This window comes from Podospora pseudopauciseta, chromosome 3 (genome assembly GCF_035222475.1).
Source record: "Podospora pseudopauciseta strain CBS 411.78 chromosome 3, whole genome shotgun sequence".
Taxonomy (NCBI): Eukaryota; Fungi; Ascomycota; class Sordariomycetes; order Sordariales; family Podosporaceae; genus Podospora; species Podospora pseudopauciseta.
The window spans coordinates 4,059,394-4,082,826 of NC_085893.1; the positions used below are offsets into that span (position 1 = coordinate 4,059,394).

Genomic DNA, 23,433 nt, shown 5'->3' on the forward strand with positions numbered 1-23,433 from the left:
GCCATGTTACCATGCATCATGGTCTAGATGTGCATGTCCCCTCCTCGTCACCCAAATCTATAGACACACTATTCTTTCTAGCTCTGCGGATGGTCGATAGTCACCGAACAAGCCGGATCGCCAGGTACCCAGGCTAACAAGACAAAAAGAAACTCCTCGGTTCCCGGCCCACAGGGTTGCTATCCCACCCTTGGCGGTGTCCCTAGCCCATAAGGGGGTTAGTCGATACCAGCACCCCCCGGTTGCCATGCCGAATCCGAGGGGATTCCCGAGTGTTTGACTTGCATTAGACTCGCTCGTATTGCCGGTTCGGGATGTTCCCGGTGGAGCCCCTCCATGGCGTTTTGCAGAAGCCCCTCAGAAGAATCGCGAGTTGGAGTTGTTTCTGGCTGGGGGTGGACGCTTCAACCTTTCCAGCGGCAGCTTGCTTTGCCACTCCCTGCTCGGTGAGGGGAGAATGAGGGGGTACATGCACAGAGGAGGCAATGATTGGGGGAGGGGAGATGGAAAATGTACTATTTATGACGGTGCCTCCCAACCAACAACAATCCCGTCGATTCTTCTCTGTACCTCTTTTTCGCCCTTCATCAAAAAGAGTCAACCGCAGTTAAGATGGTCCACCTTCCTTCTGTTGGGCTGGCCGTTGCTGCCGCCTCTGGCCTTCTCCAGACCGTTACTGCCGCCCCTCAGGCCTCGACCGACAGCACCTCCACCGCGTCGACCACGTCCTTCCTCGGCGGTCTCTTTGACTTCTTGGACGTTGCCAACCTCACCGTCACCCACCACAACGGCAAGCTCTATGGCTGCAAGTGCTCGCCCGGTCAGCTCTGCTGGCCTCAGCAATGGAAGTGGAATCAGTTGAACACCACCGTGGGTGGCAACTTGAAACTTCACATACCCCCTGCTGCGTCGTGTTATAACACCTTCACCGGTCCTTTGGGCACTGTCAACACCTACGATGCTGCCGCCTGCGCTGACGTGCATGCCAATTGGGAGGATGAGATGTGGACGTGAGTTGTGGCCTTTTTGAGCCAAAGCCTGACCGTGACTGACATTGGATGATATTAGTGTTGAGAAGCCGGGTGCCGCCCTCTGGACATACTTCACCAACGAGACCTGCCGGCCCACTCTCAATCCCACCGACAGCTGCACGCTGGGCTACTATGGCGTTTATGTCATCTCTGCCACCACCCGCAACCACATCAAGGCCGGCATTGACTTTGCTCGCCGCAACAACATCCGCCTAGTCATCCGCAACACCGGCCACGACTTTATCGGCCGCAGCACCGGTGCCGGTTCCCTCATCATCAACACCCACAGCTTCCAGGATGTCAACTGGATTTCGTCGTATGCCGGCCCCGGCTCGTACTCTGGTCCTGCCGTGACCATTGCTGCCGGTGTCCAGGGCCGCTCCATCTTGGAGCAGGGCCATGCTCAGGTTCCTCCCAAGGTGATTGTTACTGGCGAATGCCCAACCGTTGGTGTTGCTGGTGGCTTCATCCAGGGCGGTGGCCACGGTCCCTGGACTACGCTCAAGGGTCTTTCTGCCGACAATGTTCTCGCCTTTGAGGCCATCACAGCGTCTGGCCACTTTGTCACTGCCAACGAGGCCCAAAACTCTGATCTTTTCTGGGCTCTCAAGGGCGGTGGTCCTTCGGCTTTTGCCGTCATCCTGTCCGTCACCATGAAGACGTTCGACGATGTCTCGTCTGCCGGTGCCACCTTCTATGTCAACAACACCCACATTGGTTTTGACAATGACGCTTACTGGAACGCCACCAGCATCTTCCACAAGTGGTCCAATCACTTTGTCGACAATGGGCTCTATGTCTACTATGAGCTCTTCCCCTTCACCCTCCGCGCTCAGCCTTTTGTCGCCATTGGAAAGACGGTCGCCGAGCTCAATGCCATTGTTGCCCCCATGCTTGCTGAGCTCACCGCCAACGGGATTTCCTATGAGTGGAACCCCAAGTCCTTCCCGACCTTCTTCGACCTCTATGTCGATCTTTTCGAGGCCGAGGCTGCCGGTGGTTCTGCCCTGACGGGTGGCTGGTTGTTTGATCACAATGACGTTGCCACCAACAACGACGGCATCATTGAGGCTTTCAAGACGGTCTTCTCGCCCCGCCCCGACATCTTCTCCTTCATTGTCGGTCACTTGTTCAACCCCGGCTACGGCGCTCCTGTCAGCAACAGCGCCACCCACCCTTCGTGGCGCAATGCCACCGACTTTGTCATCACTGTCCTGCCCGTCCCTCTGGGTGCCAGCAAGGCGGTCAAGGCCGACTACCAGAACGTCTTGACCAACACCATTGATCAGGCGCTCCGCGACGCCTCGGGCTCTGGGGCCACCTATGTCAACGAGGCTGACCCTTACCAGCCCAACTGGCAGGGCCACTTCTGGGGCTCTGAGTACCCCCGCCTCAAGCAGATCCGCAAAAAGTGGGATCCCTTGGGAGTGTTTTACTCAATTGCCACCCCCGGCACCGAGGACTGGGAGGTTATCCAAGACACCAGACTCTGCAAGAAGCTTTAAGAGACGCTTGTTGTGAGCCTGGGAGGAGAGAATTGTAAATAACTTACTTTAATGACGACGACGGTGTATATAATGCGAGTATATGACTGCATGAATCCATAATGTTGAACCTTCGAACAATCTTTTTTTCAATTGTATTGTGAAACTGAAAATCAGTGTTGTGAAATGTCTGGCATGTAATTGGCCCTCGTCCAGCAGACATGTGGGGTGGCGATATCGGCTGCAGGTTCGGATTCGAGGTTGAAAAGTCAACAAACCCCATCGGCAAGTTGGTTTTCCCACTTGAAAAAAACTGCCAGAGCCTCGTCCATCCATACCAGCCGAGTCAGCTGAAATAACCTGCGCTGCGCATTCACTCCACCGTCATCGTCTCTGGCCTCCACATGCTATCCACAGTTTCCCGCCGCTAAGGGATCCGCACTACCCATCCGCCGATAACGAGGACGCTCCACAGGGAAACAAAGCAGGGGAACCTTTCACCGCAACCAAACAACTCCTAGGTTGGGCTTCGCGCCATGTCCATGTCCCTGGCACCCACCTTCCCGTCCCGCGTGTTTCTTTGAGATTGTGACTTTGCGGCTCTCAGAGCCTCAATTGACGAGTCTTGCCAAGGAACGCCACCGGCACCAGCAGCGGCACCAAAACCCCCCATGGACCGCTCTGAGGTTGGCTGCCAAACAACCCTGCCAAACGGGTGCACCATGGCTGAAGCAGCTGATGAGAGAACCCCCCTACTGTCGTCCACCAGCGTCTCTCACACCACTGTTTCTCACTCGGGTGCTTCCCCTGACGGCCCTGGTATTCCCAGAGACCACCAAGGCGAAGACGATGATGATGTCATCCAGCCCAGAAAAGATCGCAGGCGGTTAAAAAAGATCTGGACCTCACTCAAACCTTCGACCGAGAGTCAGATTCTTCTTGCTGGCTTTCTCATCACCCTGTCTTTCAGCTTCACCCAAGTCCCGTGAGTGCCCCAGCTCTGATGATCAAGTTCCCGGTGAAGCTAAGTGAGTGGGCGAATCACGTTGGCAGAATCCTCTATGCCTTCCACCTCATGCAATGCGATCACTACTACTCCACTCACCCACCCTACACCGGCCCCGGTGACCGCTGCAACATAGATGAGATCGCCGCCGGCATGGCCACGCAGTTTTCCATCTTGGGAATGTCTACCACGTTCTGCGGAACCATCAACTTGTTTGTTGCTGGCTGGACAGCCAAAAAAATTGGCCCAAAGTATGCCTTGATGATTCAGACCCTGGTCCCTGGCATACGAGTGTCGACGCAGATTCTGGGGCTCATGGCTGGAGGAGCAAAGGGAATGTTGATGATCCAGTGCACGCAGATTATCACGGTCATTGGCGGACCTGCTGGGTATCTGTTGATTGTAAACATCATCGCTGGCGAAGTGGTGCCCCCACTGAGAAGGACAGCCGTGTTTGGCATGCTGCAGGGCTGTATCATGCTTGGCCAAGGCCTGGGTTACTTGAGCGAGTTACCTTTACTCAGTTGTATTCTCCATGACGCTAACTGTGTGACTTAGCCGGCGGCATGATGGGTGATATTTGGGGCATCAGCCGGCCTTTCGAAGTAGCCTTTTGCGCGTTTCTTTTGTCAACGCTTTATGTGGCTATGGTGGTGCCATACATTGATGCAAGCACCATCAGCAGTGCAAAGAAAGCTCGAGGCCAGGGCATCTCCCAGTTGTTTACACCCCTGAGAGTGTTGCTGCCACAGCGAATCTTGTCTCGGAACGGGACCGTGACGAAACATTACGGACTGATGGTTCTTTGCGCCGGCATCTTTCTCGGTGTGGTATGCCTGCTCCCGTCTCCTTCTGTGGGTGTTTCTAAGACTGACAAAACGACAACAGCTGGCAACAGGATATGCGCCGCTGCTTATGCAGCTCTATGCCACAGCCAAGTTTGACTTCAAACAGACCGAGAATGGCTGGTTGACGTCAGGTTTTGCCTTTATGCGCGGTATGTTTTTAATATTTGCTTTCCCCCGCATCATCAACAGGGGACGATGTTGGTACATGACACGGCATCCAGAGGCGCAACAGCACCATGACCACGGCAATGGCCATGAAGAAACGGCTCACCTGGCAACCAACCCAGAAGAGTTTGAAGCACCTATCGGATCTTTTGCCGAGCAAGAGCCAGTGGACGCGGAGCCGGTCAAGGAGGATGAGGGGACCGAATTCGACCTGTATTTCTTGCGAATCAGCCTTGTGGTGGACGGGGTACTGACTATGTGCACGGCCTTTGCAACCGAGAGGTGGCATATATTTCTTGCTGCGTTTCTGCTCCCGCTGGCATCTGGGTCAGCACCGGCGGCCAAGGGAGTCATGACTGAAATGTGCTCCCCATCTCAACGTGCGGACGCACTAAACGCACTGGGTCTAGTGGAAAACATTGCTCGGCTGTCAACACAGGGCTTGTTCGGCTTTGTATTTGCGGCTCTGGCTGAGGTCGGGAAGCCGCATCTTACCTTTTTTGTCAATGCTGTGAGTGTGCCAAAAGTGATCAAGACTGTTGTGGCCCAAGAGCTGATGTGACATAGGCGATTGCCATTCTCGCATACGGCATGCTGCTGTTTTCCCGCTTCCCTCCAGAGGGGAGCAAGATCGTCGAAGATGATGCGGATGAAGATGAAAGCTCATAGGGCTGATGAGGGGTACTCCGCAGAATGGGGGAGGGTGGGGCAATGCGTCGTCCTCACCTAGAGTTTTCGTCCTCATGTGGAGCTATCCATTGTGTGCCTGCAGCTTCCAACCAGCAGCCAACAATTGATCTTCAATTCAAAGAAGCTCTTCGGCGGTGAGTCAAGTCGGTGCTGCCAGAAGCTGTCCTCGCTGTCTTTTTCTTTATCAACACTTCAGTCTTTCCCACTCTTTCACCATCTCGTCGTCGACCAACAGTCATTCCATCACAACAATCGAAATGGCAGACCAGAGCAACAATAAGCAGCAAGACGAGACCTGGTTTCTCAAGTCCCAGTGTCCAGTTCTCCTCCCCCAGCTTGACGCCCTGTGGCTGTCACAGGAGGATTTTTCCACCTATCTCGAACAGACGCTTCAGCGCAACACCAAACCCGACGTCAAGGTCGAAAACAAGAAGAGCTATGCAGCTGCCGCGGCTCAGCCAACAACAAACGCCTTTATGGATGGCCTTCTAGCCCATATTACCAGCGTCAATGACTTTCACCTGAGCGACGACAAAATGCTTACCGAGAATGGCGATGTCACCTTCCGGTCTTCAAACAGTGTTCTTGTCGATCTGTTCACCGAGCTCGAGGAAGTCATTGATAGCAATCGTCTCGACAGCATTCTCACCGCTGCCTGGGCTGAGGACCCCCTCGCCACCCTCAAGATCATCTTCAACGCCCGGTCGATACATCTCGGCAAGAGCTCGCGCATCTCCTTTTACCGGTGCGCCGGATGGCTGGCTGAGCACCACCCCCTCACCTTGGTCAGCAACATCCACTTGCTCAGCAGCCCCGTGATTCCAAAGCCGACGTCGGCCAAGAAGCAAGAGAGCGAAGCGGTCGAAGAGCATCTCGTCATGGTGGAAGCCGAAACGACAGGAGAGGACGCCCCCGGCCTTGATGTCGTCACCGGCATGTCTCATGGCTATTGGAAGGATCTTTTGAACCTCCTCGCTCTTGCCGCCAACGGAAAGCTCAACGTCCTCGCCAGTCCCCGCGACGTTCTCAATATCCAGTGCGAAACGAAACCATCGGTGCGATACGACCAGGAAATGGCCAAAGAACAGCGCGCCAAAACCCGCGATGCCCGCCACCATCAAGCCTGTACACTCTTGCAATCGGATGCCATGTACCGCGCACTTCACTTGACTGTCTCGCGTCTCTTTGCCGAGCAGCTCAAGAAGGACATCGCCCTCCTGAGAGACGGCGACAACAAGGCCAAGAAGCAAATCTCGCTCTGCAGCAAGTGGGCTCCGTCAACAGACCGCTTTCATGACAAGCACACGTTTGTCGTCTCGACCATCGCTGAGCTGATGTATCCTGCACCCATGTTTAGCTCTGACATTGCGGCCAATCGTGAGCTGTACCTTCGTCATGCACGTGAGGCCTATCGAAAGGATATCTCCGCCCTCCGCAAGCACTTGGACATTGTCGAACGCAAGCTGTCGGCCAAAACCCTCGACAAGATAAAGTACGACCGCGTCCCGTCTGTGGCCATGAACAATTACACCCCAATATTTGCAGCCAAGGACGAGACTCGATTCATGAAGTACCTCGACGACGTTTCAACTGGCAAGACCCAGATCAGTGGTGCCACCCTCCTTCCCAGCACTCTCATCAAGGCCGCACGTGAGGCATCAGACCGTTCAACATACTCATTCGGCTCGCAAACGAAGAAGAAGCGGACGCTCAAGGAAATGAAGGCTGATGTCGTGGGTGCTGCCACCTCCAAGGTGATTGACGGCCAGTGGAAGACACTTGTCCAGCGCATCAAAGACTCTGGCACTCTGGAATCCTGCATCGCCGTGTGCGATGTTTCTGGGAGCATGAGCAGTCCTGTCTTCCAAGATGGCACCACCCCCATGGACAGCTCCATTGGCCTTTCGCTCTTGGTGGCTGAAGTCACCAAGCCTCCGTTTGGTGGAGCTTTCATCACCTTCTCCACAGATCCCAAAGTTGAGAAGGTTGACCTCAGTGAGGGTCTGGGTGAGAAATACAACAAGATGGTAAGGGCGGACTGGGGCGCCAGCACAGACTTCTGTGCCGTCTTCAGCCGTCTGATCCTGCCCATGGCCATCAAGAATGCTGTCAAGCCTGAGGACATGGTCAAGCGAGTGTTTGTCTTTAGCGACATGCACTTCAACTCGGCTCAGTACGGTGCCGGTCAGTGGTCTTCGAGCTTCGAGCGGATTCAACAGGATTTCAAGGATGCGGGCTATGAGATGCCCGAGCTGGTGTTTTGGAACCTGGCCGGGGGTCGAGGTGGATATTCCGGCTCATATGACATCGCCCCCAAGCCCGTGGCCGCTGATCAAGTTGGCACAGCTCTTGTCAGCGGGTACTCTCAGGGTATGCTCAAGGTTTTCCTAGGTGGTGCTGGGTTTGACGAAATCAAGGAAGAGGATGAGGAGATGGCCGTGGTTGTGACCAAGGACGGGGAGGAGGTCACGGTAGAGCCAGAGGCGAAGCGTAGGAAAGATCCATACGACCAGGTCAAGCAGGCCATTTCTCACAAGGCGTACGGCGGGTTGGTTGTGTTGGATTAGGCGGCCTTTGGGGGGTTTCGGTTTGTAGAATGGTTTGAAGAACAACAATGTTGCAAAGTAACTAGCAAGCATCGTTCTATTGTAAACAAAAGTTCCGACTGTCATTCATCCGTAACACCCGGAACTCTCTTAGTTTCATCCCAGGACTGTTGGTGGCTCATGCCCTCTCTGGTGTCTCGCAACAGTCGATAGTGGCGCTGCCTAGCACCAGTACCTTGGTTAAGGTACCCTTTGTCCCTGTTGACGTCTAACAGCGAAAGCGCCGAGACGCTGCCGACAATCTTTCCTATTGCCGGCGTCGCATTCAACTTGGCAAGTCGGGTAAAGCGGATGATGGCAGGTTCCCGCGATATCATAAATTGCCCCCACCGATTTATTGTAGATGAATTGGAGACCAATGCGGGGTTGTCTTATACCTCAGGGGTATTTCGAGGTGACGTAGATGCGAGACAGGAGCATATAAAGAGTTGGAGAAAGTCTTTTATCTGAGACGCTGGGGCATTGTCCGACCACACAAGATTGATAGACACCATCATGAAGCTCTCCCTCTTCACCGCGCTCGTTCCGTTGCTGCCTTCCATCTCGGCCATACCTGCTTCGTCTCACCTGTCACCAAGACAGCAAAGGTGCATAGGAGATAGCGAACCTGGCCTGTGGGTGGTGGAGAATCTCGAGGTGGAATATACTGGCGACGAAGTGCTCCAGCGTGGCAACGCCACGTTCACGCTCACCAACACCAACACTGAAGTTACCGACACCCTGCGTTGCTCCCTACGAGCCAACTACATTTGTGAATTTTATGGGATCCCGTCTGATCCGAACCTCGATATCTGGTTGCAGCTCAACCTGAACGTTGCAAGCTTCACCCTGAACAAGACCCTTCCTGATTGCCTAGGGCCTGAGTGGGGGTATGTCTTGACCAATGATTGGGGGCGCACAAGACACGAATGCTAACATCAGAGCAGCGACGCTTGGATTGTAGGACAAACCGAACTGTACCTTGAATGCCCACAGGAGTGGACCGACAAGATGGTCTGCCAAGACGATGGGATCAAGGGTGTCGCAGACGGAGATGTGGTGCTGCCCGAAGGCTGGCCGAACGGTCAAGAGGATGAGAAGAGAGAAGTGGCTGCTGAGAACAGACAGGACGGGGTTGATCAGGTTGTTCGCAAACAAATTTCTGGAGGAGGAAGCCAGGCCGAGCATGCACAGCCCCATCAGCAGACGGAGCGCAGAAAGACCAGACCTGTTCAGCCCGTCGGTGAAGAGGAGGCTGAGGCTTAGACTTGCGATGCCAGAAGACTGCGATGCTGTCAGGCAGAGGGTTGATACCTACCTTAAGTCACTTTGAATGAGAAGTTCATGCGCATTGCATTTGATGACAACTGATGAATTCCACTCAAGCATTTGCTCAATAAGTGTGTAGATGACAGAACCTCCGATTATGAGAGAAGGACGCTTATAACTGCCCTGCAGCTGGATAAATTCTAGACAGGAAACTGGAAAACGGATTGCTTGTGAAGAGGTAGGCTGTGCCACACACGTCAACCTGACAAGTCAGGCTTGGATGCGTCTCGACTTCTTGGCCAGACCAATAGTTCCTTCTTGGCACCTAAAGGGACAGGAATGGCGTCGTCAATAGACCTGGCGGCACACCAGACATTGGCTGTTTATCAAGATGTGGCGTTGACAAGATGGAAAATGTCTGAGGCGGAGCAGATTGCACAACCAGACTCAAGAGGATATTAAGCTGATGCTTTTCGCTCATCACAGGTCGAAGTCGGCCCATGACAGTCTGGTCCTAACACAGATCGCGCTCTGGCCAAGAGAAGGGAATCTAGCTAGTCTGACACCATGTTTCCAGGCGAATCGTTTCTTCTCCTCTGCTCTTTATCTCTGGCTTTCGCTGGGGTAACTGAGTCCTCCCAACAGCGAGGGTATGTGTCCAAAACCTGTTTAGCAAGTGTTTCAAAACAAGAACTAGGTAACTAACCGGCAAATAGGAGCCTCGAGAGACGCCTCTTCCCTGTGAGAACCTACACAACAAATCCCCAAATACCGCGCCCTCTCAGTTTGTCACTTTTGAGACCTCTTACCCCCACAGTTGAGCAGTACCCATCAAGGACAATTTTTATCAAGAATAATCTCGAGCTTTGGAGTCTTTTTACATGCCAACTTGAGTCTACTCTTAAAACGTATGTCATGGGGGAGCCCAATTACTGCTTGTCAAAATTTCAAGTAGTTGTACCACGTTCAACTCCCGAAGAGATTGAGCTCGTTGAATACTTCGACTACAGATACACTCCAGCCATCGATAACCTCATACAAAAGGGTCTCTTTCCAAAGCCACTTTCACCCTACCTAAAGCAAGGCCCACTAGCACTCCTGGCCGTACTATCTCTCCCCAAAGACGATCTTTTTAGAATCGGGTACCTGATAGCGAACGACACGGACACGTGCAGGAATATGGAATGTCAGAATGGCCTGTTCAATCCACTGACTTCAACCTCGCTGAGACCCATCCCGACGCCCATGAAGCAGCACATCAGCAGGATCGATGCCTGGAGCAGAAGTAAAGCAACCGCAACCGCAACAAGCACGAAACAGACCTCGGTAGCTGTCAGCGCTCAACCTACGCGTGCACCCACACCTATCATCATAACTACTAGCTCAACCGTCGTCACCACCAACCTCCAGGGCTACACAACTCTCAACCGCGTAACGAAAACAGGAACCCAAACTATAACCCCTTCATCACCAACACCCACCCCAGACCCAGTCAGTACATACATACTGCAAGAACAAGACAAAGCGGACATCGTCGAGGCATTCTCCTCCGCCATGCCACGTCTCTTTGATCGACTTCTAGCACCAATTCCTTCCGTAACGGCGACAATGAAAACAAAAGAGATTCCAGCTTCGAAGGTGGAAAGAAAAATAGTAGTGACGTCGATACCCGGGCCTTGGATCGGGGGAGGCAACATTACTGTGTGGTTTTATGAGGCTAATTTGACTTCTGTTGGTGATAAGGAAGAGAAGGAAAATGGGACGGCAGGGAATTTGGCCGGGCAAGATGTGTGGGGTTGGTTAGTGGTAGTGATTGGGATGATGGTCTTGCTTTGACATGGAGGGGACGGTCCACATCCAATTTCTTCTTCACCGGCAAAGTAGGTAGTTATACTAAGGTAGGTAGTTAACACTGAATTACAGAGATATCTTTGCTTGAAAAGAGAGTCTTTTCGGGGCTACTTCTCAACGTAAGTCCAATTTATCAATAACTGAAAGACCAGGGAATTTCGTGACCGGCTCTCTCAGGGCTTTTCAGCTCGTCATCATGCCCTGAAATTCAGTATCAGATGCAGCTTTTCTACCCGTTATGCAACCCAGGGTTTCAGTATACCTAAGGTAACGGGCCGACTGAGTCCACCCAGACCGCAGCCTCTTGGGTTACATGAATCCACAATGATGGATTCTCGAAACACAATACCCAAGGTAGGTACGGTATCGGGGCAAGTGTTCTAGATATCAGATTTTTCAATTAGGTACCTACTCGGAAATGTTAAACGAATGACGTAGTTACTTTATTGCTGGGTTGTATGGAACGTATCAGGTAAAACCTGTCAAGAGTCTAAAGATGTGGTTCTCGCTGTTCAATGAAGCCATGGCGCCACGTCATAGTCAAACTACGGAGATAATGATGATTGAAATATGCCTTTTAGATAATTCAAGCGACGTGTTCGGTACCTACCTTATCTAAGGAGCTCATGATACCAGCCTAGGTGGCCAGCTCGAATCGACTTGCCAACTAGACCTATTGGCGGAAACCCCTCACCCTCCAAACCTCTTCAAGCCATGGTGATCCTTTCCATTTGCTTCGGAGAGCCGACTGAAATAACCCCAAGTGAAAATTGGGCGGGAACACAGACTGAACTCACTGTTGATGTAGGCTACCATGCCGAAGCCCAATCCTACTTTTATCTAACGAGCCTAGGTAAGTATAGGTATACCAGAGAAAGACAACGCTGTGCCATGCCCCGGATCAAGGACACTAGAACCACCAGGCAAAGCCTGCTTCACTACCGACCCTCTCGGGCGCTTCTTGGCCCAATGGCAACGAGGATCAACGGCCTTTTGTCGGTGCCATGACGGTGCATGGTCAACCTTAGCATGACGTGCAGCTTGCACGTGTTGACAATTCCCAGCCAGATTCGGTCCGTTTGACTGCGGGCATGCTCCCCAGACCAGCAACTCCGGCCGCAGACTGCAGTGCAATGGCCCGGCACTACTAACCGAGGTGCGCCGTGCCAAGTGCCCTTCTCCACAGACGGGGTTTGTTGTGGTCGCGGGGCCCCGGATTGTGGCGCCCACGGGAGTGATCTGGTGTAACGGTGAAAAGGCGTTGACGATCCTGGGGAAATTCGCCCTGGAAGACGCACTGAAACGCAACATCGCAAGGCTTTCGCGAGCCAGGTGGTGGCCTACCTCGGCAGCATAGTTTTTTTTTGAAGGGCCGAGCAGACGCCGACAATGTCACCTCCAAAGATGAAGGCTTGGTAGGTTGCCGTGGTCGTCGCCATCAAGCAAAAATCTACCTATTTAGGTCCCGGACCCTCGCTGCCATGATGCTCCAAAACACCACCAGCCAGCCTCATCGCCTCCGAAGAGCCCATCCAGTAACGACTAGCCAAAATGAAGCTGTCATCGACCTTTTCCGTCCTCACGGTGGCCACTTTGGTTCACGGCCATGGTTACCTGACCATCCCGTCCAGTCGGACACGTCTTGGCTCCGAGGTAAGAGCTGCAAGCTGCGAGTTTACTGGAACCTCAGTACTGACACATGAACCCAACAGGCTGGCCTTGACTCCTGCCCCGAGTGCTCCATTCTCGAGCCTGTCTCGGCCTGGCCCGATCTTGACGTTGCTCCTGTTGGCCGCAGTGGACCCTGTGGTTACAACGCCCGCGTGAGCATCGACTACAACCAGCCTCGCGCTGGGCTGTGGGGCAACTCTCCCGTCGCCCGCTACTCTCCTGGCCAGACCATCGACGTTCAGTGGTGCGTCGACAACAATGGTGACCACGGTGGCATGTTCGCCTACCGTATCTGCCAGGATCAGGCGCTCGTCAAGAAGTTCCTCACACCTGGCTATCTCCCCACCGACGAGGAGAAGCAGGCCGCCGAGGACTGCTTTGAGAGGGGCACCCTTCCCTGCACCGACGTCTCGGGCCAGAACTGCGGCTTCAGCCCTGACTGCTCCCCCGGTCAGCCGTGTTGGCGCAACGACTGGTTCACCTGCAATGCTTTCAATGCCGGTGACCGTCGCGCCTGTCAGGGCGTTGACAATGCTCCCCGCGGGTCTTGCTACACCTCGATTGCCGGAGGTTTCCCCGTCACCAAGAAGATCAAGCTCCCCAACATCAACGTCGGTCACACCCTCCTGAGCTTTAAGTGGAACTCGTTCCAGACCGGTCAGATCTACCTGTCCTGCGCAGATATTGCCATCGGCGAGGGCAGCGGCACCGTCGACCCGCCTGCTTCGACCACCTTCTCGACTGTCATCACCCCCGGTGCCTCGTGTGCTGCCGCCCCGTCGGTGCCTGTCGTCTTCAACGAGAAGGCCACCACTGCCTATGGCCAGAACATCAAGGTTGTTGGCTCCATCGCCGCGCTCGGCAGTTGGAACCCGGCCAACGCTATACCCCTCTCTGCTGCCGGTTACACCAACTCCAACCCCGTCTGGTCCACCACCCTCAACCTGGCTCCTGGCACTTCCTTCACCTACAAGTTCATCAGGGTGGACAGCAACGGCGCTGTGACCTGGGAGAGCGATCCCAACAGGTCCTACACCGTTCCTGCTGCCTGCCAGGGCCAGAGCGTGGCTGTCGATTCCACCTGGCGCTAAATTGTGATTGATGGATGAATGGGAGTCGGGCGGCATCGGGCGTTCGGATTGCATGGGGGAATAAAAGGGGTCACGAAGGAGGTCACATTACATCGGGCAGTGCATCTTTTATCTGTCTCCAACACTTTATACTGTACATATTTGTTCTCTTCTCTTCATGTTCATCATTTCTATGCAAGGTTCGCGATGGAGCTAGGGAATCATGGAGTGGCAACCCGACGTTACATTTCGATCTCCGCCATGTGCACATGCTCTGATGATGATCGCATCCCCGTCTCCATTTCATCACCCCAAGGCTGAATATGGATCCAGATCGCCGGAAGGAAGCTCTCAAAATGGGAGGGCGGCCCATTGCTTTCCGACCCTGCGTGTTCCCGGTGGCGATTGGCGAACAGCATCCAGGCGTGGTCTCGTCGAGCTCCTATGGCACTGATAAACCCGGAAACCGTCCCGGGAAAATCCACGCGTCCATCACCCCGACCTCTCGGGCCGGACAAGAGTGCAGGAAACGGCGTTGCCAAGACTCGCCAAGCACACGAAACCCCTGAAGGGCGGCTCATCGACTTCCGCATCGTGAATATGGCAATCAGCTATGTGCTGGGAACTAAACAAAGATAAATACCATCATGGCCTTGTGCTTTTGGTTCGGCCTCTGGAAGGGGCAAGCTGCTTCATCACAGTCTTCCAGTCACCATTATGGTCCTCGCCAAGTCCTTCGTCCTCAGCTTACTGGCCCTTACCGCTGCCGCCGCCCCCAGCGGCCCAGGTGGAAAGGGTCCTCACAAGGGCAAGACCCCCAAGGGTTTTGTTACCGTGCAAGACGGAAAGTTCAAGCTCGATGGCAAGGACTTTTACTTTGCCGGTAGCAATGCGTACTACTTCCCCTTTAATGGCGTATGTCATCACCATCCATTCCAGTCACGATCAATTAATATATGCTAACAACAACTAGGACCAATCCGATGTCGAAAAGGGGTTGACCGCCGCCAAGAAGGCAGGTCTCACCGTCTTCCGCACCTGGGGATTCAACGACAAGAACAGCACATATATCCCGGGTGGTCTTCCACAGTATGGTGGTGAAGGCGCTGGTCCTTCCGAGGTGGTCTTCCAGTGGTTCCACCCCAACGGCACCTCCACCATCAACGTGGCCGGCTTCGACAAGGTTGTCAAGGCCGCTGACAAGGTCGGAACCAAGCTGTTGGTTGCCCTGACAAACAACTGGGCGGATTACGGAGGCATGGACGTCTACACCGTCAACCTGGGTGGAAAGTATCACGATGATGTATGTACCTTACTCAGAGCTGCCCTTCTTCGCACATGGTGGTGGGATAACTGACAGTGAACAGTTCTACACAGTTCCCAAGATCAAGAACGCCTACAAGCGCTACGTCAGGGAGATGGTCCTTCGCTACAAGGACTCCCCCACCATCTTTGGCTGGGAGCTCGCCAACGAGCCTCGTTGCGGTGCTGACGGCACTCGCAACCTTCCTCGTAGCCCGAACTGCAACCCGGCCGTCATGGGCGCTTGGGTCAAGGAGATGAGCGCCTACATCAAGTCGCTCGATCCCCACCATCTCGTCACCTGGGGCGGAGAGGGTGAATTCAACCTGCCCCAGGGTTCTGATGACTGGGCCTACGCTGGCGGGAACGGCGGTGACTTTGACCATGAGATCGCCATCGACACAATTGACTTTGGTGTGTTCCATTCGTACCCGGACTGGTGGTCAAAGACTGTGGAATGGACACAGCAGTGGATCCGGAACCACGCCGCGGCTGGTCGCAAGGCCAAGAAGCCCGTTGTCCACGAGGAGTACGGCTGGATGACGCCCGAGGCCAGACTCGAGTACCTCGGAAAGACACACAACTCTACCCGTCTGGAGGTAATTGGCAGCTGGCAAAAGATCGAGGTGGAGGAGAAGCTGGCGGGAACCATGTACTGGCAGTTTGGGTACGGTGGTTACTCATATGGGCGCAACCACAATGACGGCTTCACCATTTACTTGGAGGACCCCGAGGCCAAGGAACTGGTGTATGGTCATGCCAAGGCTATGAACAAGCTCAACAAGAAGAAGGGTGGCAGATAGAGAGGGAGCAGCACACCCCCAACATCTTGATATCGGTTAGCATCCCACATGCATGTATAATAGAAGGTTGTCAGGGAAAATCAAAAGCTTGATTGCGCACTTGATTGACTTGGGGTAATTGTGTGGAGATAAGCATCAGTGCCGACTTGGCAATGTAGGGAGCATAAGGGCCAAGGCGGAAAAAGCCGGTGTCGTGAAGCTTCACCCACTCCTGTTGAGATCTTCTTCAGCCGTGGGATGCAGGGAGGATCTGAATGGGGCCACGAGACGCTGATCGTGGGTCTTGTGCATCAGTTGCCGCTTTAAGAATGGCCGGGTCTTGTGATGGTTTTTCCATGTTATGAGTGCTTACCTTCGAAAGAGAGGTAGGTAGTGACGGAAAAACGAATATCTGAAAGTTGTACGACTACATACGAAACCAGATCACCTTTCCACATGATGCCCACGTCAATTTTTCTATCTTTTCATCACAGGCCAAGTCTCAACCCAGGACACGAATACAGAGGTTTGTTTGCATTTTATTCTGGTTTCTACACATCTTTTGAGGCCGCCCCCTTTTGATTCACCTAGACTAGGTAGGTAGGTACAGCTGATGGCTTTCTTCACTTGCATGAAAGTTGAGCTGAGCCTGCTCTGTAACGGGTTGTACAACTATTAGGATCATTATCTGTTGGGCCAGAGCTGACGGAAAATCCCACCATTCGAACGCATGATCCGATTACTTCGGGAAGGATGGATGACGGACTGAGCTACATTGGGAGTTTTTGGAAGGTTCCAAAGAATGCGAAAGGCACAGTTGTCTCTCGCAACTGGACATCGGACAACTATCCGACATTAGGTAGGTAAAATCATGGTGCCTAGTTCCAAATAACATCAATATAAAATGTTGATGGCTTCAGCTCAGAGAACATGAACCTGACACAAAAGATCTGAGTTTGTTACCACTGGATCCCCCTTAACGTTTGGCGGCTGCACATGGTCGATTCGGCTACACAAGCTAGCCACGAGCCAAGTGTTGATCCTGCTTAAAGCGGCGAGGGGCCGCGTGGGTGGTGCACCCATTTCAATCTGACCGACGGGACACAGGCTCGGAAGAGTCGGGTCTGTTTGCCCATACTCGCCTATAAAGATGTGAGAGCCCGTTGCCTCTGTGTCGAGTGGTTGTTCTCAGCCCAGTTGACCATTCATCTCCTGCGGATATCCACATCGCGTACAATGAAGCTCTCGGCGCCAATTCTATTCTTCTCTTTCTTTGCTGCTGCCTCGGTTGCCCAATACACCGGGCCATGTTCAGTTAACGACTGCGGTGCGAGTCACAGAGTGTGCGCTCGAGGATGGCTCTGTGTCCCCTACCCAAGCTTTGACCCTGCAAAGAGACAAGGTTGTACGTGCAGTACCGCATGAAGTGGGTTCGACCATCAGTTACCTATTAAATGGACCTGTACTGATCTTCTTCCAGACCGAACATCCAAATAAGCTACAGCACGGAATTCTGTAGCAAATGGGATGATGGCCGTTTTTCCTAGGCTGTCTTGCTGGACCAAGCTCAGACTCAACTCTGATTTTGCAAAGGTCCAAGAATTGTTCCGGGGTTACGGGTTGAGCGGGATTGCACATGGGTTCGCTTCATTGGAACAAAAGCCTCGAAGAAGAATAAATACACTTCTGCTTGCCTACCGATGTTTTTTTCGTTTATCGCACTGTTGGTCATATTCGCTCGGTTTCAATAGTGGTACTATGGAACGACATTATCTTGTCCCACCTACCAATCATGGCCTGCAGTGCGTGTTTTTGGAACCGCAGAGCCTCGTTGTATCACGCCGAGGGTTAAGATGAGGTAGGATCGGCACCACCTGTAGATGATATCATCACATGCACCTTGCCACGCCGTCGAACCTTTTTTTTGATTTTAAAAGGGAAAAACAACCTTACCTACCTACCTTGCCAGCTTTGGACTGTGCTATTTGTGTAATCTCGTCCCAACTTTCGAAGCTAAGCTTTTCCAAGGCAAAAACTCCACGACGAATTTGACATGAAATGCAAGCAGCATGGGCTCTGACGGGGAGAAGCCAGCATCTCCAACTCTATCCGACACCGGCAATCATGTATCAGAAGCCATCCCCACCCTCGACCGCCAGGAAGAAAAGCGGCTTCTCTTGAAGCTAGATGCCGTTTTCGTTCCAATCATCATGCTGGTCTATCTTTCTTGCTTCCTTGACCGCACCAATATCGGCAATGTCAAAGTGGCGGGGATGCCGGAGGATATCGGCGCATCTGATGTCGAGTTTTCGACCGCAGTGTCCATCTTTTACGCAACATATGTCGCATTCGAATCACCCTGGGCTATCCTACTCAAGAAACTCACTCCAAGAGTTGTGTTGACAGGCCTCTGCGTGGTCTGGAGCTTGACTACTATTTTCTCTGGGTTCATCACAGATATCGGGGGGCTGTATGCTGCAAGGTTAATACTAGGAGCATGTGAAGGCGGCCTCTTCCCCGGCTTAAATCTGTACCTGACCATGGTTTACAAACGAGAAGAACAAGCTCGCAGGGTCTCGTATCTGTTTGTTTGTGCGGCATTGTCGGGTGCGTTTGGGGGGTTGTTGGCATACGTGCTCCTGAAAATGGACGGCATAGGGGGCTATGCTGGTTGGAGATGGGTCTACATCATAGAAGGCATCTTCAGCATCCTCATAGGCTTGTTGATTTGGTTTGGCTTGCCAAACGATCCCACCAACGCCTACTTCTTGAACGAGAGAGAAAGGGAAATGATGCAGATACGAGCAAAGCAGAGGGCACAGTATATGGGCAGTGAGGAGTTCAGTTGGGAAGAGATCAGAATAGCTTTGAAGGATTTCAAATTGTGGATCAGGTAAAGCCCCTTTTCTATCCCTTACCAACCCCTATTCATCTCTTAAACACAGTTCTAACTTGGCGAAAGCGGAGCCATTCAATTCTGCCAGGACATACTTTTGTACGGTTTTAGCACGTTTCTCCCTTCCATCATCACCAGCATGGGCCATAGCAGCATCGAAGCTCAATACCTCACTATCCCCGTTTACATTCTCGGAGGAGCGTGCTTTTTGACCCTGGCATTTGTTTCCGACCATCTGTGCATCCGAGGCCCGTTCATTGCCTTTGCCAACGTCTTTGGCATCATCGGTTACATTCTCATCATCTGCCCGACAAGTAACGCCGTCAAATTCTTTGGCACGTTTCTGTGCGCAATTGCAGTGTACAGTGGTCCTGGACTCAATCTCACGTGGCTCAATGTAAACGTCGCACCCCATTATCGCCGGGCAGCTTCGATTGGATTCCAACAGACCATCGGCAACACAGCTGGCATCGTGGCAGGCCAAATTTACCGGACTTCACCGTATCTCTTGGGTAACATCTTTTCAGTCAGCGCCCTGGGCTTGGCTCAACTACTAATCCTGATTCACTGGTTGTACCTTAGACGGTGCAACTTGCTCAAGAAGCAGATTGCCAGTGGCAAAGTGCAAGACAAGAGAAGGGTAAAGACTGGTGACTGGGAGTTGGACTTTAAATATCATCTCTAGGCATAAGGCGCCCAAATTCTGTCCCTCGAAAGCTTTTGGCAGAAATCTCGGCTATTGCCACACTGGAGAATGATCAAGTGATTGAATAGGCCGCAAATCCGGCCCGTTTGACTCTTCTCGATTTAGCCTGTCCATCCTTCATGTTGTAATCCCTACCAGGATTGCTCCGATGCATACAGGCACTCATCAGAACATCCCAAATTCAGAGAAAACAGACCAACCTTGCAAGAAATCCTACATTTGAATTCCTCACATGCCTAGAACTCTTAAGGAGAGCCACGATGATATACAGACACCCTTTGTTAATAATTCTGGCTGCTACAATACCTCTTACTTTTGCCCAGCCGTCTCCCAACATTCTTGACTGGCTAGACCTCTCATCCACCACCTCCACACCATCAACATGCCGTACTGTACCCTCTGGCCAGGCGATTTTCTTTCCTGATTTCAGGGCCTATCTTGAAGGACAAAACTCCTCAACTGGATACATATCATGCCGGGCACGGCTTCCCTTTGAGTACATGCCGCACGGGTTTGCATTCTCAGTGTTCCACACACTCGTCTCTTGACACCTTACACAAGAAAAAGGCACAGTGCTGAAGGAGATTGGGGTAGAAGTTGCGTATCTTGACGAGCAAGTCAGGAAGATGCAGACTGATGGAAGGGTGATCAAGAATGTGTATGGACAAAGAGCAAGCGGGTACAATGGCAGATTTGCGCTTTCTGTGCATCTAAAGCCTATGGAGAAGGATGATGCGGAGTTGGGGGTGGCGAGCTGTCCGGGTGCATATTCTCAGCCTGTGATTGAGGTAGATTTGTGGGCCAAGCTAGCAGTAGATGATGGTTACTTGGGAGAAGGGAGTGATGCCACCTACAAACAGTCATGGGTGGAGGGTCCAATGGTGGAGTTTGACGTTCTTTGGTCATCCTGTTAGCGAAAGGTGGTTGGATGGCCTGCCGTGCCAGTTACTATGTTTGCCCGCCGTCTGAAGTAAAACGTGTAGCGCTGTGGATTTAGACCTTCTCAAACAGAGAATGGTCTCTTAGTTATCCCATGGGGCCTTTGGACTAGGTATCTTTTGAGCCTGTTGGCTGTCTTTGAAAGGGCTTGAGCTAATGTATTGCTTTTTTGACTTTCAGGTTCTTTCTAGTGTCATTTACCTAGCCCGTTTGGTATGGATATGTGTGGTTTAAAGAGATGGCCGCCGTGATGATAGGTAGTTCATTGGTTGGATAGAGTGATACCAGAAAGTCAGCCGTGAGAACTGTCGCACCGAGCGTTTGAGACTGTGTAATTCCCGAGCTGCAGACTTTGACGCTGGCTGTGCTGCAGTGTCTCAACTTGGCCCAGCGGCCTTCTCGAGCTTGGATGCCTCACGGTGATTGGTGTGTCGGATTGCGCCACTATTTTAACATTTCTTCTCTCAGGGGCCACACAAAGGCAGTCAATTGCCGTGGGGGTGCCAAGTCGTGTTGGAAAAGCCGTGAGCTCGAACCAGTCAGTGACAATGCACGTCTAGAAATAAAATGTCCCACGGTAATTGCAGGAGAAATGCGTCCTTGAGCGCCCATTTCAGGAGGTGGAGGTGGCGGTGGAGGGCTATTGAAGAATGAGTCCCCATCCTTTTCAGATGTTGTGGTCTTGGATTTCCCCTCTGGACAAAATCAGTGATGCTACCCTTTTCAAAGCTCTCCTCAATGTTACTGTCGAGTCATCTAAACACCAGAATCACCACGAACTAAAAGTCAGCTGTCGCAAAAAGGGACAACGATGGGCCGAATATCACAACTAGCTATTTTATGGCTTCTTCACCTATGCCCCGGGCTTTCACAGGATGCTTCAAATACCAGACATGTTCGTTATGATCCTCCTCCATTGATAACCTCAGGGGCAATCGCCAAGCCTTCAGGGGTAAGTGGGTCGGTGTTTGTGTTGCCTTTCAACTAACAACCATCGACACAGTCCACGCCACAGTCAGGATATGAGGATACACGATCTTTAAACGTAGAAAAAACACCTCTATCTACTTCGGTAGCAGCGGCAAATCCCTCCGAATCGCTATCAAGCAGCAGCCCAACTCTCAGCACCGGGGCTGAAGCTGGTATCATAACAGGCTCCGCCCTTCTCTTCTTCCTCCTGCTCAGTCTCGCCGTGTATCTTTTCTGCCTCAGGAACAGGAAAAAACAGTCGCCACTCGGTATCAATGCCCATTCTGGGTTAACCACACGCCCCAGCAATCAACACCTCATCAGCAGCCCAACCAGCCAAGCCACGCTCCAAACACCCAAACGCGCCCGAACACCGCTTTCCTTCCCCTTTTCTAACTCCAAAAGAACCGGCCAAGAGCAACAGGGAATACCTCTGAGCCCCAGTGCTCTTGCCGTCGTGCGAGAGAGGCTAGAGATGGAGTCATTGGGGTTCGGCTACCAGCAAGACAGACGGGACAACAGGCGAGAGGCCAAGAGCGTAGTGGAAAGCTTGGACTGGGACTGGAAGCGGGTGTATGTGTATCCATTTGCCTCGTCGGCATCATCTCGAGGGTCCGTTTACTCTACATCGGAGGATGCGCCAGGGTTAGAACAAGGAAGGATTGGACCAGGGCTGGGATCTTATTGGGAGGTCAGCAGTCGTGGCAGCAATGGGGGTACTGGCACACCTGGGGGGAGTCGAAGATAGCGGTCTGGCAGCGAATAATGATGCAAGGGAAAGAACCTGGGGAACTACATGGTTGAGTGATGATGAGGATTGAAGCGGTAATGATAATGATAATCAAGACGGAGGCTGATAAAATACGCAGAGGCCACATCTAGTAGCATACAAAGCAAAGACGTTTCGTTACATGGATTTTAGGTATCTGTATTAACATGTAAACTAACGCCTGGAGGATATGCTACCACTCTAACTGACCACTCTATTTTCTGCCCCTCAGTGTTCTCTGGACTTTGGCTGGCGGCCCAGCATCCTCACCCTCGCTGTCATCCTCCTCCTCCTCATCAACGTCATCGTGGTCAACCTCATCTTCGTCAAGAGACTCGATGGCCGCCAGATCCTCCTCATCCTCGTCCTCGTCCTCTTCCTCATCATCGTCCTCATCAGAATCCGGCAGAGCACTGTGATTGATGGGGAAGTCGTCCTCGTCATCAGCAGGCCCCGCTCTCGGACCACCGTTTGTGAGCGCCCTGGTGCTTTCCTGGCCCTCTACGTAGACCACTTGGGCCTCATCTTGATCCTCGTCCTCTGACTCGCCCAGCTCATCCTTTCCTTCGAGACGATCGCGGTTGCCACCGGCCAGCTTGGCAGATTTCCTAAACTTCAGCTGAGCGTCCAGCATCTCCAACTTGCCTCGAAGCGCCAACAGCGCTGGCAGACCCCTCGCGCGCTCCTCCAAAACACGACTGAGCTCGGCTAACCGGGCAGTCAAATCTGGCTGTGTGACAAGGGCGCCACCGTGGGCAATCATGGTGAACTTCATCCAGCTCATCAGGTTCATGGCACGGCCGGGGCGACGGTGCATGCGGGAGGCAAGCCTGGAAAGGAGTTCGAGAGCAAGGGCCGAGTCCATGCGATTGATTGTGTTCTCTACAATTTTGAGGTCGCTAGTCTGAAGGCACAACTCGAGAAGCTGCGCATCGTTGGTTCGGAGGGCTTGGTTGATAACGGTGCCGAGCGAGGCGGCGTTGATGAGGCTGGCTTGCCTCTGGTGCAAATCGGGGCGCGAAGAAGGGCCAGCAGTGTCAGCAGCAAGAGAGGCTACTACATCGACCGTCGAGTTGCCGCGCACAATATCGCCAAAAGCAGCCGGAGCAGCAGGCTCAGCATCATCCACATCGCCGCCCATGTCCATGTCCATGTCGACATCTCCTTGTGTTGTCTCCTCGGCCACTTGCTCGATCTGCTGCTGATCCTTCACATCCTCGTCGTCACTTGAGAGCTCGATGGGTTCGTCAGGCTGCTTGGATAAGCCGGTGGACACGGCGGCTCTGGTTTCGTCGATTTTGGCCTTGGAGCGTGCCTTTGCGCTGGCCCTGACGACCGGAGCCGCGATGGTCGCGACTTTTCTCTTGGTTGACATGGCTTGCGATCTGGAGTACTTGGGT

At 52.9% G+C, this 23,433-nt stretch overlaps 9 protein-coding genes across 9 annotated transcripts; 8 read left to right on the forward strand and 1 right to left on the reverse strand.

Annotated features, from left to right (window-relative positions):
- Window positions 1-356: 356 nt before the first annotated feature.
- QC763_310680 (uncharacterized protein) lies at window positions 357-2,668 on the forward strand. The gene is made up of 2 exons (XM_062911525.1): window positions 357-1,010; window positions 1,069-2,668. Exons 1-2 carry the CDS (start codon window positions 613-615, stop codon window positions 2,534-2,536), a joined length of 1,866 nt encoding a protein of 621 aa, XP_062767646.1. The 5' UTR covers window positions 357-612; the 3' UTR covers window positions 2,537-2,668.
- Window positions 2,669-2,797: 129 nt separating this feature from the next.
- Window positions 2,798-5,203, forward strand: QC763_310670 (uncharacterized protein; the record flags this gene model as incomplete). Its single annotated transcript, XM_062911524.1, has 5 exons — window positions 2,798-3,500; window positions 3,569-4,017; window positions 4,080-4,351; window positions 4,410-5,045; window positions 5,102-5,203. The coding sequence occupies exons 1-5, from the start codon at window positions 3,187-3,189 to the stop codon at window positions 5,201-5,203; spliced, it is 1,773 nt and encodes a 590-aa protein (XP_062767647.1). The 5' UTR covers window positions 2,798-3,186.
- Window positions 5,204-5,481: 278 nt separating this feature from the next.
- On the forward strand, window positions 5,482-7,791 carry QC763_310660 (uncharacterized protein; the record flags this gene model as incomplete). The annotated part of the gene is made up of 1 exon (XM_062911522.1): window positions 5,482-7,791. The coding sequence occupies one exon, from the start codon at window positions 5,482-5,484 to the stop codon at window positions 7,789-7,791; it is 2,310 nt and encodes a 769-aa protein (XP_062767648.1).
- A 534-nt stretch (window positions 7,792-8,325) lies between these two features.
- Window positions 8,326-9,234, forward strand: QC763_310662 (uncharacterized protein; the record flags this gene model as incomplete). Its single annotated transcript, XM_062911523.1, has 2 exons — window positions 8,326-8,699; window positions 8,757-9,234. The coding sequence occupies 2 exons, from the start codon at window positions 8,326-8,328 to the stop codon at window positions 9,073-9,075; spliced, it is 693 nt and encodes a 230-aa protein (XP_062767649.1). The 3' UTR covers window positions 9,076-9,234.
- A 2,564-nt stretch (window positions 9,235-11,798) lies between these two features.
- Window positions 11,799-13,691, forward strand: QC763_310650 (uncharacterized protein; the record flags this gene model as incomplete). The annotated part of the gene is made up of 2 exons (XM_062911521.1): window positions 11,799-12,582; window positions 12,642-13,691. The coding sequence occupies exons 1-2, from the start codon at window positions 12,481-12,483 to the stop codon at window positions 13,689-13,691; spliced, it is 1,152 nt and encodes a 383-aa protein (XP_062767650.1). The 5' UTR covers window positions 11,799-12,480.
- A 696-nt stretch (window positions 13,692-14,387) lies between these two features.
- Window positions 14,388-15,874, forward strand: QC763_310640 (uncharacterized protein; the record flags this gene model as incomplete). Its single annotated transcript, XM_062911520.1, has 3 exons — window positions 14,388-14,585; window positions 14,644-14,973; window positions 15,038-15,874. The coding sequence occupies 3 exons, from the start codon at window positions 14,388-14,390 to the stop codon at window positions 15,773-15,775; spliced, it is 1,266 nt and encodes a 421-aa protein (XP_062767651.1). The 3' UTR covers window positions 15,776-15,874.
- A 1,116-nt stretch (window positions 15,875-16,990) lies between these two features.
- Window positions 16,991-17,251, forward strand: QC763_310630 (uncharacterized protein; the record flags this gene model as incomplete). Its single annotated transcript, XM_062911519.1, has 2 exons — window positions 16,991-17,159; window positions 17,235-17,251. 2 exons carry the CDS (start codon window positions 16,991-16,993, stop codon window positions 17,249-17,251), a joined length of 186 nt encoding a protein of 61 aa, XP_062767652.1.
- Window positions 17,252-17,823: 572 nt separating this feature from the next.
- Window positions 17,824-19,659, forward strand: QC763_310620 (uncharacterized protein; the record flags this gene model as incomplete). Its single annotated transcript, XM_062911518.1, has 2 exons — window positions 17,824-18,647; window positions 18,717-19,659. 2 exons carry the CDS (start codon window positions 17,824-17,826, stop codon window positions 19,333-19,335), a joined length of 1,443 nt encoding a protein of 480 aa, XP_062767653.1. The 3' UTR covers window positions 19,336-19,659.
- A 2,588-nt stretch (window positions 19,660-22,247) lies between these two features.
- UTP5 (Small subunit (SSU) processome component) lies at window positions 22,248-23,408 on the reverse strand (the record flags this gene model as incomplete). Its single annotated transcript, XM_062911517.1, has 1 exon — window positions 22,248-23,408. The coding sequence occupies one exon, from the start codon at window positions 23,406-23,408 to the stop codon at window positions 22,248-22,250; it is 1,161 nt and encodes a 386-aa protein (XP_062767654.1).
- Between the last annotated feature and the right edge of the window lie 25 nt (window positions 23,409-23,433).